We start from the raw sequence: 14,603 nt of genomic DNA, 5'->3' as shown, positions 1-14,603 counted from the left end.
AATTTTTTCAGGAGGATTTCATGATTCACTGAATCGAATGCAGCTGATATATCTGTGTAAATAGCATCGATTTGTTTGCCGCCATCCATTTTAGATATACAGAAGGATGTGAAAACTGTTAGATTTGAAGTTACCGATCGTTTAGGGAAAAATCCATGCTGATTCTCAGAGATCCAGTTCCGACAAGCTGAGAACATAACATCGTTGACGATCCTCTCCAATACCTTTGAGCATGCAGCTAGCGATGTGACACCTCTGTAATTAAGAACATCTTGTTTGTCGCCTTTTTTGTGGACTGGACTCATATGCGATTTTTTCCAGATGGAAGGGAATTTCTGTTGTACTAGGGACTGATTAAAGATGTGGGTAAGAGGTTTTATCAGTGAATTGCGACATTTTTTCAATACGCACGCTGGTATTCCATCTTGTCCGAATGAAGTGGAATACTTCAAATTAATGATAGCCTCTGAGACCATTTCCTCACTAATAGCAAAAACGTCCAGATCCAGAACATCAATGGGTAATCGCGTGACGGTGGCGTTTAGCTGATCGGCAGTAGGCGATTCGACTGAAAAGATACTGGAGAAGTGCGTTGCAAAAAGGTTGCATTTTTCAGCAGGTGACGTAGCAAATCTACTATTTAATTGGAGTATCGCAGGAAGACCGGATTCTTTCCGTTTGGAGTTCATAAATTTCCAGAACTGTTTTGGATTACGCCGAAGTTTACTCTGAGTGCGATTTACATAAAGGCGATAGCAAAGTCGATTGTATATCCTACATCGTTTTGTAGCATCATTTAGTTTGATTTTTGTAAATGGGCACCTGGAATTACAAAACTTCCGCAGCAATTTCGAACGTGTCTGTTTCAAACGCTTCAGGTGAGCATTAGTCCAAGGAGGTCGAAGAGGAGGCCGCACCAGGGGTACGAATTGGTCAAAAACATCATCCAAAATTGCGCAAAAAGTACTAACAGCCATATCAACATCAGTACAGCTATGGAAATTAGACCAATCATATTCAGAGAGAACACGGTTGATTGTATCGAAATCCGCACGACTAAAGTCACGAGCAGATGTATCGAAAACCTCTACAAACTCAATGGGATTCGGGAACGAAATTTCAAATTGTAAAGGAGGATGATACATGTCTATTGGGACGACGACATCGCTGGCCTCGATTATGGAGCTGATCAAAATAGATTCATCCGAAAAAACCAAATCCAACGTTCGATTTTGGAAGTTACGTATCCCGTTTCGTTGATTCATTCCATTCAATGTTGTTCCGTCCAAGAGTTGAGCACTAGCAGTGTTCAATAATGAGGAAGAATCCAACACCATGCTGTTACTTGGTCCAGGAATCCACAACAATTGCGGCTGATTGAAGTCACCAAGAAAAATAATACTACTTGAAGGGTGTTGTAGTCTAGCTTCTGATAACGCATCAACATGTAAATCGATAATTGAGCTATCCTGACTTTTTTCCGGTGGTATATATGCTGATCCAATCAAGAATGAGTTACTTCCATTGGACACCTTCACCCACAAGTTTTCTATGCTATCGTCGTTAAATGTAACGATTGATGAACTAAGCTTGCTTGAAACCGCTATGAGGACCCCGCCACCTCGACTACGACGACTATTGGCACTATTTCTGTCGCAGCGAAAAACATTAAACTCAGAACCGAATAGTTGACTAGAAGGTATTGAAGAATCAAGCCAGGTTTCGGTGAATGTGTAGATTTCGTAGCATAGTTCAGATGCGGCAATAAAGCATTCAGAAATTTTAGATTTCAAACCACGCACGTTCTGGTAATACAGGCGCAGAATGTTCATGGATGGCTCAATAATGTGTTGCGACGTTTTCTGATGAAAGACAGGAGGGCTTCTGCAAGACGAGGACGGGTCACTGAACGCAGCGAAAGATATAAATGGGTACTTGCCTGATTGCACAGGCTGGAGAGCCCCGTTGCCTTCTTCGAACACAGGGCCGGGACGACTGTTGTCGCTGGCTGGAATCTGCGCGACTGTGACGAAGGGCTCGGGGGCCTCCATTGTGCTAATTTCGTTGCGTCCCGGGGGTCCAATCAGCAACTGTTCAGCAAAATTCTCGGTCGAGTATTCGTCAATCACGTCTAATGGCACACACACATTAAACCTTCCATCCAATCGATAACCAAACGTAGGAGGTCTGTAAGGCGTAGGCGCAGGGCAGTCATTGAACGAATGAGAACATGAAAAAGAGTACTTGCTTGGCGACACAGGCTGGAGAGCCCCGTTGCCTTCTTCGAACACAGGGCCGGGGCGACTGATGACGCTGGCTGGAATCTGCGCGACTGTGACGAAGGGCTCGGGGGCCTCCACCGTGCTTAATTCAATGCACCCCGGAAATCCAATCAGCGAGCAATCTGGCGAGTGTTCCGTGTATGTGATGAAACTAGAATGTATGGGTTTGTGACTCCGTGAATTTGCTCAAATGAGACAAATACTTGCCGTGACATGGCAATCGGAAGCCTCTCCCTTGACCACCTGACCAAAAGACGGGACGACTTAAAGCAGGAACAAATGATCGTTGGTGGTCAGGTAAGAGAGCTTCCAAATTGGCATGAGAGATGCGTCCCGGTATCCAATGATGTTTACTATTAGGCCCCAACGGTTGTCGAATTTGGTAGTTTTTATAGCGGTCCGCGAAATTGTCGAGAGCTATAGTCCATAAATTCCCTGAAGAATAATCCCTTTGGCCAAGACTGTGGATCCATTGCTTTATTTTTCAACTCCGGAGAAATTCCAACCTTGAATGAAATGAAGCGGAACGACGTGGTGTCACTTCCTCTGGGGACTAGTTTCACTACGTTGACATCGTCCACACCAAGGTTGGCTTTAACCATGTCTTTAACTGCTTCTTCGGAAACATCGGGTTTGATGCGAGACAGGTATATCCAAAATAATTTTGAATTCTCGTCATCGCACAACGGAATTGAAACAATATTCCCTCCAGATGCTTGTTTCGAACCAAGTTGGCAAGGTTCAGCAGAAACAGCATCAGGAACTCGAGTCCGCTTCAATGGACGCCTGAACCCAGACGTGGGTGTTGATTTTGTCCACACAGGGGTTTGAACAGGTTTCGGTGCAATCTTTTGAATGTCGGAACGCAATTCAGAAATTGCGCTCGTTAGCTGTGTTATCACGTTGTTCTCAGGTAGAGCATTGAAAGCCATTGAGCGAAAACTAGCATTCGAGAATAGTCCAGCACAGTCATCGCAAAACCAGAAGACGTTTTTTGCGAGCGTTTCTATCTGTCGTGCCAAACTTTTCGACAAACCCGTACATTGAGTGTGGAATCTTTTGCCGCAGAATCCTTTGCAATGTATTTGCTCGATTCCCGAGATGGCTTCATTGCAAGTCGAGCAGCTGTGATCCATAACGCCGGAAAGTATGCAGAGTGTTTTCCTTCACTGGAACTATTTGTGCTACTCACAACCAGATGTCGCTTTAGTCGAAAAAAATCGAGTAGGATTGTTTGTCTCGATAGTAAACAAATCAGTGAGAAAAACCCGGAACTTCGGCGCAGGTTTATCACTTCCTCGCGCAACTTTACGACACAAATCGATAGTTTACGCGTTTAAAACGGACTTCTTACGAGGCAGACAACACAAAAATAAATTTAAAGGTATGTTAACACGTTAAAAACTGTAGCTTTAAGAACCGTCTACTTTAATGGAATAAATCTCAAAACTCACCTTTTTTATAAATTTGCCCCAACTCCCTCGCGGGTTAAAGTATATTGCGTTTGGAGGTTATAGAAGTAGCACTGCACTTGTGAGAGTCCGTTTTAGCTCTCAGTGTATAGCCGGATCCTTCTATGGATCACATGCTCCAGCACCTTATTAGCTGTGTCTAAAAGGCATATTGAGCTTTTTTCTAAATTTATTTGGTCTTTAGGATTTTAACATCTGGATGTCATTCATCCCTCGCATATCGGGCGATATGCTGATGGGTTACCTAGTAGTTTTCCCGGCTCTGGTCGGAGCATCAGTTTCTGCCTTTCCACACATCTGCCTCATCCACATTTCAGCACTGACTACACTGAAGGAACACTCGATTTTTTTTGGCTAAGCTTTTCAGCTGTACGCAATGTCGATAACAGAGTGCGCATCGATTGCTTTTATGAGATGCTATCCCAGTGCCACCCGACTTACAAGGAAAAATAGGTCATTTCGACGATACAATCTTCGTAAACAGTGAATTATATGCTGATTTTTCCTACATGGTATTTTTTTGTCTAATTTTACAGCCGCGTTATACCGACTGTAGGCGACTAAATTAGCCAGAAAGGCAGATAGGAACTTGTAAGGTATTCAGCAGTTGGCAAAAGTAAGAAAAATGAAAAACAAAAGAACGTAAAGGCTGTTTACCAAATAATTGTACATATCATAACGATCCTTTTTTATAATAATCTCCTCATACGAAATAATCAACCTTTTTTCAGCATCCAAGCCGATAAATTGATTAACAAAATTGAATAATATTATTTTGGGTAGTTGGGATGGATTCCCATCCGGGCACCCGAATATTTCGAGAGAATTAAAATCCTAGAAAAAGGAAAAAAAGGGGCACCCGAATGAAGCAATTTTTGAGGAAAACATGGGGCTACCTCACGAGCCCGCAAACGTGGATTGAGGATGGGCTCGTTTCCCCACATAGTGGTGCGATCTGCTGTGCAACGGCTCGATTCAAACATTGGATAGGGTTATTTTGCCCTTCTGATGGAGACAACTTAATTCTATCCCGTTTTAGAGATGTAAGCGACTCTGTTCAGATATCTATTCCTTCCTAGTTGATGAATTTTGGACAAGTTGCGAAGCGTTCACAAAGAGAGTTCTACTGAAGCTCAAGACTTGATGGTTGTATTTGAATCTATCCTAAGCTCTCTGGAGCCACCCGGAATTTCCTTAAAATCATCTTAAAACAAACCGAAAAAAGATTATTTTTTCGATGAACGGTTATTTGTTTATTTGTTTTAAGATCAATGGATCACATTTTGATCCAAATGTTAATAACTCATTAAAATTTAAATCCAGTCGACAAATTTCTGGACACATCTTAAATTTTCCTTCGGAACACATTCCTTGGAATGTAAGTCAAAATGCTCAGAAAAACGATTAGGAAATGACCACCAAAACGGCACTCGACATTCGAAAGATATAGTATTCAGGCAACTATCCTGAATATTTGGAAATGTTTCATCGGGCTTTTTTTTAAATTAGAGCGATTTTAAATTTTAAGTCAACTTGCATTACATTTCCAATGGAGTTTTTCGATCTTATGTTCTATGACCATGGATTTTCCTGACTACATATTTTATAACATCACCCAGTTCAATGACTTAATAGAAAATTTCATGCCCGACAACTTTGTCGAAGTCTGGAAAAAAAATTCGAGTTGATCCTGAAAAGTTATTGGCAATTTTCTTAAACTCTATTAGACTGATTGATTTTTTTTACATTTTTCTTAAGTTTTTTTTTCGGGAATTGATGGGCGCCTTGGAAAATTCATCTCAAACTTTTTATCCAATCGAACTTTTCAAGTTGTGGTTGGGGAATCCTTATCTTCAATCAAACGTGAAGAAAATGGTGTACCACAAGGATCAGTATTGGCAGTTACCCTTTTCTTGATCGCAATGAACTCGCTTTTCTCTGTTTTGAACAAAGGGGTCAATGTTTTCGTGTACGCTGATGACATTCTAGTTATTGTCACAGGAAAAAGTTTGAAAATAAACCAGCGAAAATTACAAATAGCAGTAAATCGAATTTCGAAATGGGCTAAATCAGTAGGGTATTCTATGTCTGCTGAAAAATGTTCCAGAAGTCACATATGCCTAGCTAACCACCATCCATGGAAATTCAAAATAGAACTAGACGGAAAAGCAATTCCCTACCGGAAAGAACCGAAAATTCTCGGCATAACGTTTGACCGTAGATTTTCTTTCGAACCGCACTGTAGACGAGTGACATCAGATATTTCAAGCCGCTCGAGATTTATAAAGACTATCAGCAATCGTCACAAAGTAAACAATCGCCGCACGATTCTCAAAATCGGTAACTGTGTAGTTACAAGTAAACTGCTATATGGGCTGGAGATCACATGTAGAGCATTCGATAAACTTGTGGACGTTTTGAGTCCTGTTTATAATACAATGATCAGAAATGCCGGAGGCCTTTTACCTGGTTCACCAGCACTAGCTGCCTGCACAGAAGCTGGAGTTCTACCATTTTATTTGATAGTGGCTCTAAATATAATAAAAAAAGCCATTAGTATATCCGAAAAATCGCTGGAAACTCATGAGGAACGCACGTTGTACATTCATGCAAAAGACATTTTTCAAAGATACACGGGTTTGGAACTACCGAGTACAGCATGTCTAGAACGTTTAGGCGACCAGCGTTGGGACGCAGACAATCTCAAAATAGATTCGAAAATAAAAAGAAAGATTCGCGCTGGGGACCCTCATAAAAAAGTGATCGCTCATTACAATTCAATTGTTGAACAGAATTTTTTCTTTTTCGAAAAACTCTTCACCGATGGCTCCAAATTGTCAGACAAAGTCGGAATTGGTCTGTACGGCGCTTCAGTGACAATCGCAAAAAACTTACCAAGCCAAGCTTCTGTATTTTCTGCTGAAGTCGCCGCACTACTACTTGCAATTCGTCACCACAATACATCTGGTGAAAATACCGTATTTTTCACAGACTCTGCCAGCGCTTTAAGTGCCTTGCAAAACCCAAGAAATCGGCATCCTTGGATTCAAAAAATACAAAAACTTAATCCACGGAACATCACTTTCTGCTGGATACCAGGCCACGCAGGAATTCGTGGCAACGAGGAAGCAGACAGACTAGCATCTGTTGGCAGAGACGCACAACCTCGCCCATTGAACATTCCTGCTTCTGACCTTCATTTGTGGGTGAAAAATATCATCTGGCGAGCATGGACAAATATCTGGGCTTCAAACCGAAATCTTTTTTTGGCAAAAATCAAGGGAAATGCAAATATCTGGACTGATCAAAAAAATAGGAAAGATCAAACCATATTATCACGACTTCGAGTTGGACACACCAGGCTTACGCACCGACACACCGTTGAAGGAGGATCCGCACCGATTTGTGAGCAGTGCAACACGAGACTTACTGTACAACATCTAATCACACAATGCCCCGGTTTCCATGACATTAGAGAAAAGTACGATATAGACCAATCCATCCGCAACGCACTTTCCAATGGCTCAGTGAGTGAAAACAAAATGTTAGAATTCCTTAAAGAAACAGGTTTATATAACGACTTGTAATTGCTTTTTAAATAGTTTAAATCTTTCCAGAGGTGAACCAGCCTGTGGCTGAAAACCTCTTAAATAAAAAAAAAAGTTTTTTTTTCAATTCCGCTTCACTAAAAAGCGAATTAATTTATTATTTTGATTATTATTCTACTTATTTCAAGCCAAAAAACTTAGACAAAAAAATTAACTATTGAAAACTTACTCTAGACAAAGGACGTTTTACCTTTTGATTCATCTCTTGGGGACATTTCATTCCCTTTTCTCTTCACATAAAATAGGACTTCATTTTTGCTCCAATTTCGAATTTACTCAACCTGTTGGGACTTGTTATTCACCCACAACAGGACTTCATTTTGCTTGCTTTTTGAATTTACTCAATCTGTTTGGGACTTTTATTCACGTGAACTAACCCAGCTGTCAAAAACTGTTCTCTTTTTATTAAACTCACGAAGGTATCTGTGACAGTAGAAGCTTGCTCGTATGATGACTATTACCCATACATTTACTATTACATACACATTTGTGCTGAAAATTCTATCCCAAACAACTTTATAGAAGACCCAAAAACGATTCAAACTACGCCTGGAAAGATATTCGCTTTTTAATGAAGCGGAATTGAAAAAAAAAACTTAAGAAACATGGAAAAAATTCAATCAGTCTAATAAAGTTTTAGAAAATTGCCAATAACTTTTCAGGATCAACTCAAATCTTTTTACAGACTTCGACAAAGTGGTCGGGCATGAAATTTTCTATAAACTCATTGAACTGGGTGATTGTCATTTGTAATATGTAGTCCGAAAAATCCATGGTCATAGAACATAAGGTCGAAAAACCCCATTAGAAATCTAATGTAAATTGACTTAAAATTTAAAATCGCTCTAATTTATAAAAAGCCTGATGAAACATTTCCAAATATTCAGGATAGATGCTTGAATACTATATCTTTCGAATGTCGAGTGCCGTTTTGGTGGTCATTTTTTTTTAATAACGTATTTTGGCACACCGTGCTGCAGATGCTGGTTCCTTAATCTTCGGGGTCGTACAGTGATAGGAACAGCCTACAGCAGCGTGGGAGAGTCAACTCTCAATGTCAGCGGGTCGCAACGACAAGAGCTCGAGTAGCGTTTCTATAAACTTGAAGCGTATTCAAGCGTATTAGGACTCGCTGCCTCTTCCGCTGTCGGTGATTTTCCACATTTTGACGGGTGCCTCTTTGCATTACTGCCGCCTGCGCGGCATTCTCTTCGTCCATCACAGAATACTAAGCGTTCGAGCTTTGCGATAGCAATATTGCATGGTTCACCTTGTCTAACGTAGCAGAGAGATCAGTATAAATGGCATGAGTTTGTTCAGATCAGATGTTAACCTCAGTAAGTTTGTAGTCATGGCTCGTCTAGGCATGAATCCATGCTGGTCGCTGGAAATGTTTGGCTGGCAAAACGAGAAAAAGGATCTAGAACGACCATTTGAACGAAGTTTGGATATCGCGCATAGAGTTGAGATTCCATAGTTAGTCAATAGTTCTTTCTTGTCCCTCTTTTCGTGGACAGGAAACATATGAGCTAGCTTCCTTCTACAGTGAGGGAAGGATTGCGCCGTCCAGCGATGATTGGTAAATATGTTTAACCGGCTGTGATATTCATAGGAACCAATTGAAAAACAAAAGTCATTGCTTTTTTTACACATTTTTCTTATGATTTTTATTCATGTGTGTGTGAGATTTTTGTTCTTTGTTTAGGAATTCACATTGATCAAATACAGGGTTTACAATAATACAGAATAATCCATCCGCGCATGGTTGTTCTGCTCGCTTTCTCTTCTTATCAACTAGGTAGTACTAGTACACTACTAAATATGACACGTTGAATTGTTTTGTTCGGTTCCGTTTTTTCTGATCTCTTTTTTCCGTATATCTATCTATATAGATTTTATTCCATCTCTTGAGTTTTTCTTCTTGTTTATACAATGCGCAAAAGCATAGAAACCAATGTATAAATATACACAAAAATAAAATGGCAATACAGAAATTGAGAAAGGTCTGTAACTCGTTAACAAGTTGATCACGTCAAACATAATGTAGTTATTCCAACTTTAATATAGAGAAGTTCGCAATGATAAAAACTTAAACTAGATAGCTATTAACTTAAATGGTGATAAAATAAGTATTCTTAAAACAAAACTATTTCTGGGATTTGTACGTTAATGAGTCGAATTTATAGATACTATTTGTTGCTCTCGTTTGCTCAAATAAGTTTTAGAAAACTGCTTCCTGTGAGATTTCCGTTACCTATTTTGTTCATGTTTTCCCTTTCTCTTTAGATTGCACACGCTGGCTTTGCCGAAGATTTTCCGAACTTTTTTATGTTTCGACTTTTGGTTTTATTTTTTTCGAACCGTGTTTTTTTTCTTTCATTTTATCCTATTAGATTTTTTTTCGATCTATTCATCATTAGAAATTTTGTGCGAACCAAACGCCACACATAAGTTAGGATGTCTCAAAAATAACGCTAGGTTCTGAATTGTTATTTTTACGCAATTTTTAGCATTATCTGTTTGCATCTCTCCAAAGCCGGTAGCATCCGCGGCGAAAAAAACGAGAATATACATACAAGGGCAGGAATGTGGGCGGGATGCTTCCTGGCGAGGAGTAGGTTTTCTCCGGACAAAAACCTATGAGAAAGGTGGTCAATTTTTCTTTTTTTTACAAACTCTAGTCCTGCAATTGGTTCTCGGTTAAGATACGCGTTGTCCTGTGTTAACTCAATGAAAAAAATGATTTATTATATTTCCCATTTGTTTACTTTTCATGCATTCGATTGACTGGAAGCTCTCTGGAGCCACCCGAAATCCTGATCTTGATCGGAACCCGATCCTGATCTTAATATTTATTCTTATCCCGATCCAGATGTAGATCCTGAATCAGATCCTGATCATAAAGAAATCTAACTTAGCAACAACCAAAAGTCTTTAAAATGGATGCCCAAGTTTCAAAAGCACCCGTATGAATCGCTCGCTTGCCGAGCGATTCAACAATTGACAAGCTTAGTGGTACCCTAAGATGTCTTTCCAAATTAATCAGTCTCGTGACACGAAGCTCGTTCTGGAATTCCGATTTGCACCTCTAGAGCATTTCCCGTAAGAAGTATTTCTAATTTTCAAAAGGTTCACAAATTTCAAATATCAATTGTCATATCTTCAAAGGCTTCGATTGAAACTATGTACCACCTTCGATTTTTCCGGATTCCCCGAACGAGAAGAATACATTCGTTTGAAATTGAACCGTTTATTGGTAAAGCGCTGATGTATGCTTATCAACTTTTCTACTCTCTGGAGCCACAAAATTCTTTTTTTCTCAGCAACCCCGCTTTGAAAATTCATGAACGCTTTTTTTGCTGTAACTTTTTTTTCTTCTAAAACTTGAGCCTTGTGACTCATAAATGTCTAAAAATCAAATCAATTTAAAAATCCTGTTAATTATTTAAAAAAAAAAACACTTCAAACTATCGTTCATTTCATTGAGATACCTAACACAAGACGATTGCCATTTTGGGGTGTTAATTTACTTTTTCAACTTCTGAAAGCTTCGACTTTTGGATTGTTTTTGCTTCCGTTGTTGTGGCTTTAGTTGTTTCTTACCTGTCTTACCTCCGGGGGACGACTTGGACTTGGTGGTGGCCTTCACTTTTCCAACGACGACCGGCTGCTTAAGGGGTGGTGGCTTTCGATGGTTCGATGTTTGACGCCGTCGATGGACCAGCCGCTGGTGCAGGATCAACTTGTAGCGCTGCCGGAACTGGGCCCGACAGTGTTGGCACCGATGCACCGAACCACCCGGATTCGACCGTGGTCCGTGGCGCCACAGATTGTGCAACAGCAACGAACCCTTGCTGTGGTAGTAGTGGCCGGTGGTGTCCTCGGTGCTGCTGCTGCTCTCCAAACTATCGTTGGCTGCTGCTGCTGCTGCCGGAGGTTGACGGCGCTGATTCTGACAGATGCGGCAACATAGACGACGCGTTACCAATCGAATCATGTGCTTGTCCCGGATGTCGGTGATATCGGGGGATGACGCCTCCTGAATTACTAGTAGGGATTCCGATGACGACGGAGGGATGTTTTGTTGGATGATCGGCGAGGCATTCGGTTCCAAATCGATTGTGGCGAGCTTTCGAAGTTGCTGCTTTCGGTTGCCGTTGCCGCCGAGCCGCTGTTGGTCATCACAGACGAAAACCACTTCATCGTCGTTTGGGGACGATGGCGACGTCGTTTTGGCGCCGGTTGTGGTCAGGGTGCTGATCGTGACCTCCCGGTGGTTCTTGAGGAATTCGGCCAGGTTGAAGTTTTCTTTGCCCTCATCCTCGTGGTCCGATTGATCCGGATGTTTAGGGGAGACTTTCTCGATTGCCGGAACTGTAACGGCAACGGCCGCAGGCGTCGGCTTCGCGAAAGCAACGCCACTACTCGCTAGTATCTTACTGTACGACTTTCTATACATTTTATCAAAAATAGTAGTTTCACTTATATTCTTATTGTTAACGCTAGTGCTATTGTTATTGTTGCTACTGTTACTGTTGTTGTTGTTCCGTTCAATTCCGTTGTTGTTCTCGACAACGGTTGTTCCGTTGATGAGGATCTGCTCGCTGCCGCTGATCTTTTGCTGTTGCTGCTGCAGTCCACCAATACCATTACGGTGGTGCGAAAGTTTGTTTTCCTTATCGTAGTTGCAGCGGGAACTGCTACTCTTGTTGCGACGTCGCTTCGATTCCGCCGCCGTCGTGACCGGATGGGCCAGCAGCAGCGGGTTCGAACTATGATTTGTACTGATGCTGTTGGTTTGGTTCTGGTGGATGTGTTGTTGTTGGTGGGTATTTGGAATATGGCTCGCGGGAGGCGAAGTCAGTAACGACGTCGCTTTCTGGTGCTGCTGCTGCTGCTGTTGTTGTTGCAGCTGCAGATGCTGCTGGGCAACGGCCGCAGTCGCTAGCAGTTGTAACAGTGATAGATGTTCCTCGGTCAGTCCATTTGGCGCCTGGTGGGCTGGTTGTTCCACCACCAGAGGTGTTTCCTTGACTGGTGGTGGTGGTGGTGAGGAGGCTGGCGAGCAGGACGCCGACGACGACGCTGCCACCAGGAGCGAAAGCTTGTTGGTGCTACTACTGCTGAAGCTACTGTTGCTGTTGCCGTTCGATGATACAAGCTGCTGCTGTTCTTGTTGCTGTTGTTGAGGGTTGAATAGATGGTGGTTTCCGCCTCCCGCATTATGAAAATCCTGCGTCACGGAAGCTTTGTTGCGCCCGATCGCCTGCATTGTGAGTAGGCTGCAATGAGATAGAAGTTGGTTGGAATGGAAAGATTAGTGGATGTTGAAAGAAACACCAAAAAAACTAGAAAAGACAGAAAGATGATGAAACAAACCAGAAATAAATACTCAATAAAAATTAGAAGATGTAAAATTCCAGTTGATGTCAGATGCAATTCGACTTTCACCTTCATTATATTCATTTAAATTACGTGCAATTTTTGTTGGCAATCATAGCAGTCAGCGATTTATAGGTATTTGTATCTAAGGAGTATCATAGTAAATAAGTATCCTATAGCAGTTCTAGTTGCTATGGTAGTAGTAGGGGAGATGGGGGCATAATGGCCACCTTAAGGAAAACGGTTATTTAACCATAGAAAATAGCTATAATATGAAGGTTACATCATTGTTTCGTGTTCAGACACTTCAAAAGCCTATTCCCTAACGGGCTGAAACGTGAAAAACTAGATGAAAACGTTAAAAAATGCCATTTAAAAATTTTTGCCAAAAGCTGAAAACCAGCCACTGTGGAGCCATAATGAGAACCCCCCCTGAGGCAGTATGAGCACCATTAATCAGGGCAAGTTGTGCGTTTTCTGCCGGGGAATCTAGCAGCGAATTCAATTCGATGAAGTCAGGTGAGTCGTAGATTCATCAAACAAAGCAATAGAGTTGTTTTTGACATTTCTTACGCACACTTGCTGAGCGTGTACAGATGAGACGGGACAATTAACCTTAAAAACTCTCGGTACAAAAAACAGGCAACCAGTCGATGCACATGGTCGTTTTTGAGGTTAATTGTCCCAAAACTGAAAAGTGTTGGTGAAACAACCAGCATAATTTCACGAACACTACCAGCGGCAAATAGGACTATAATAAAATAATCTAGGCCTGTTTGTAGAATACAAACAATTCACGCACGCTCATACATTATGTGCTTTGTTCGGAGGATGATGCTACTAGCCGTATAATGTAACAATAAAAAAATCGATCATGAATTGTAAATGGAAAAAAATCACCTCAAACAGAAATCTAACGCTAGTCTTTTGATAACCTCTCCGACACCTTACCAATAGGCTAAATCATCGGATGAAAACTAGTCAAGGTGTGGCGCCATAAATCAATTTTAATTCACTGCTAGATTCTACGGCAGAAAATGCTCATTATGCCTCGATAATATGGTGCTCTATATGCCCCTAGTCAACAAATTTAAGTAAAAACGTGTTTTAAAATTGATAAAAGTGAAAAATCAAAAATTTTATGATGGTAAAAATTGAGAGACAATGTGTACATCATGTTGCAGTGCGTACATTATAGATCAAGGTTATTTTAAGATCATAAGAGCTTATTTCGTGGTGCTCAAAAATTATAATATTTTCGTAACTTGAGAACCAAGCTAGTTTTTTTTAAATATCTCTGTAAAGATGATAAGGAGATTCCTTTTTTTGTGAAAAATTAATACTATAGGAAGTTCGAAACAAATCCTCATGAAAATTTATTTAAGAAAATACACACTTTCGTAGAAAAGCGTAGTTCTCATTATGCCTCGGGTGCTCGTTATGCCCTCATCTCCCCTAAATAACAACGATCAGGGTATAAAAGCAACCAGTCTAGTTTTATAAGTTGTCCTGTAATAAATGATAATCGTGTTTCTCAACTGGTAATGGGCCCAGCAACACTATACCTAAGAGTGCAGTAAAGTTTAAAACTTCTCGAAGTCTGTGGAAAGTTTCCGGTTCAAGAAGAACAGTCTGCAGAAGGTTGAAATCGTGCAGTTCGCTGGCGAGAATTCCGACACGTGGAGGTTTCGAGTAGAGACTCAACTTTTGGCGCATGAAGGGAAGGACACTATCACGGCGGATCCCCCAAGATAAGCAGCAGCGAATGCGACGTTTTTCTAGAGGGACGAGAAAGCAAAAGCACTCTTGGTGACATTTATTGCGGATAGCCATCAAGAGCACGTGCGCGACAAGGAGAC

At 41.1% G+C, this 14,603-nt stretch overlaps 1 protein-coding gene across 6 annotated transcripts in view; it reads right to left on the bottom strand.

Annotated features, from left to right (window-relative positions):
• Positions 1 to 9,006: 9,006 nt before the first annotated feature.
• The window catches only part of LOC129749988 (protein charlatan), a 97,881-nt gene continuing 92,284 nt past the window's right edge, over positions 9,007 to 14,603 (bottom strand). For all 6 annotated transcript variants that reach the window (XM_055745164.1, XM_055745166.1, XM_055745168.1 and 3 more), the window contains one exon: positions 9,007 to 12,644. In XM_055745164.1, the coding sequence (XP_055601139.1) occupies positions 10,889 to 12,644 (1,756 nt within the window). In that variant the 3' untranslated portion in view covers positions 9,007 to 10,888. The remainder of the gene's footprint in view (positions 12,645 to 14,603) is intronic.

This window comes from Uranotaenia lowii, chromosome 2 (assembly GCF_029784155.1).
Source record: "Uranotaenia lowii strain MFRU-FL chromosome 2, ASM2978415v1, whole genome shotgun sequence".
Taxonomy (NCBI): domain Eukaryota; kingdom Metazoa; phylum Arthropoda; class Insecta; order Diptera; family Culicidae; genus Uranotaenia; species Uranotaenia lowii.
Note: the sequence above shows the minus strand (reverse complement) of the source record. Positions and strands in the feature narration are given on the sequence as shown.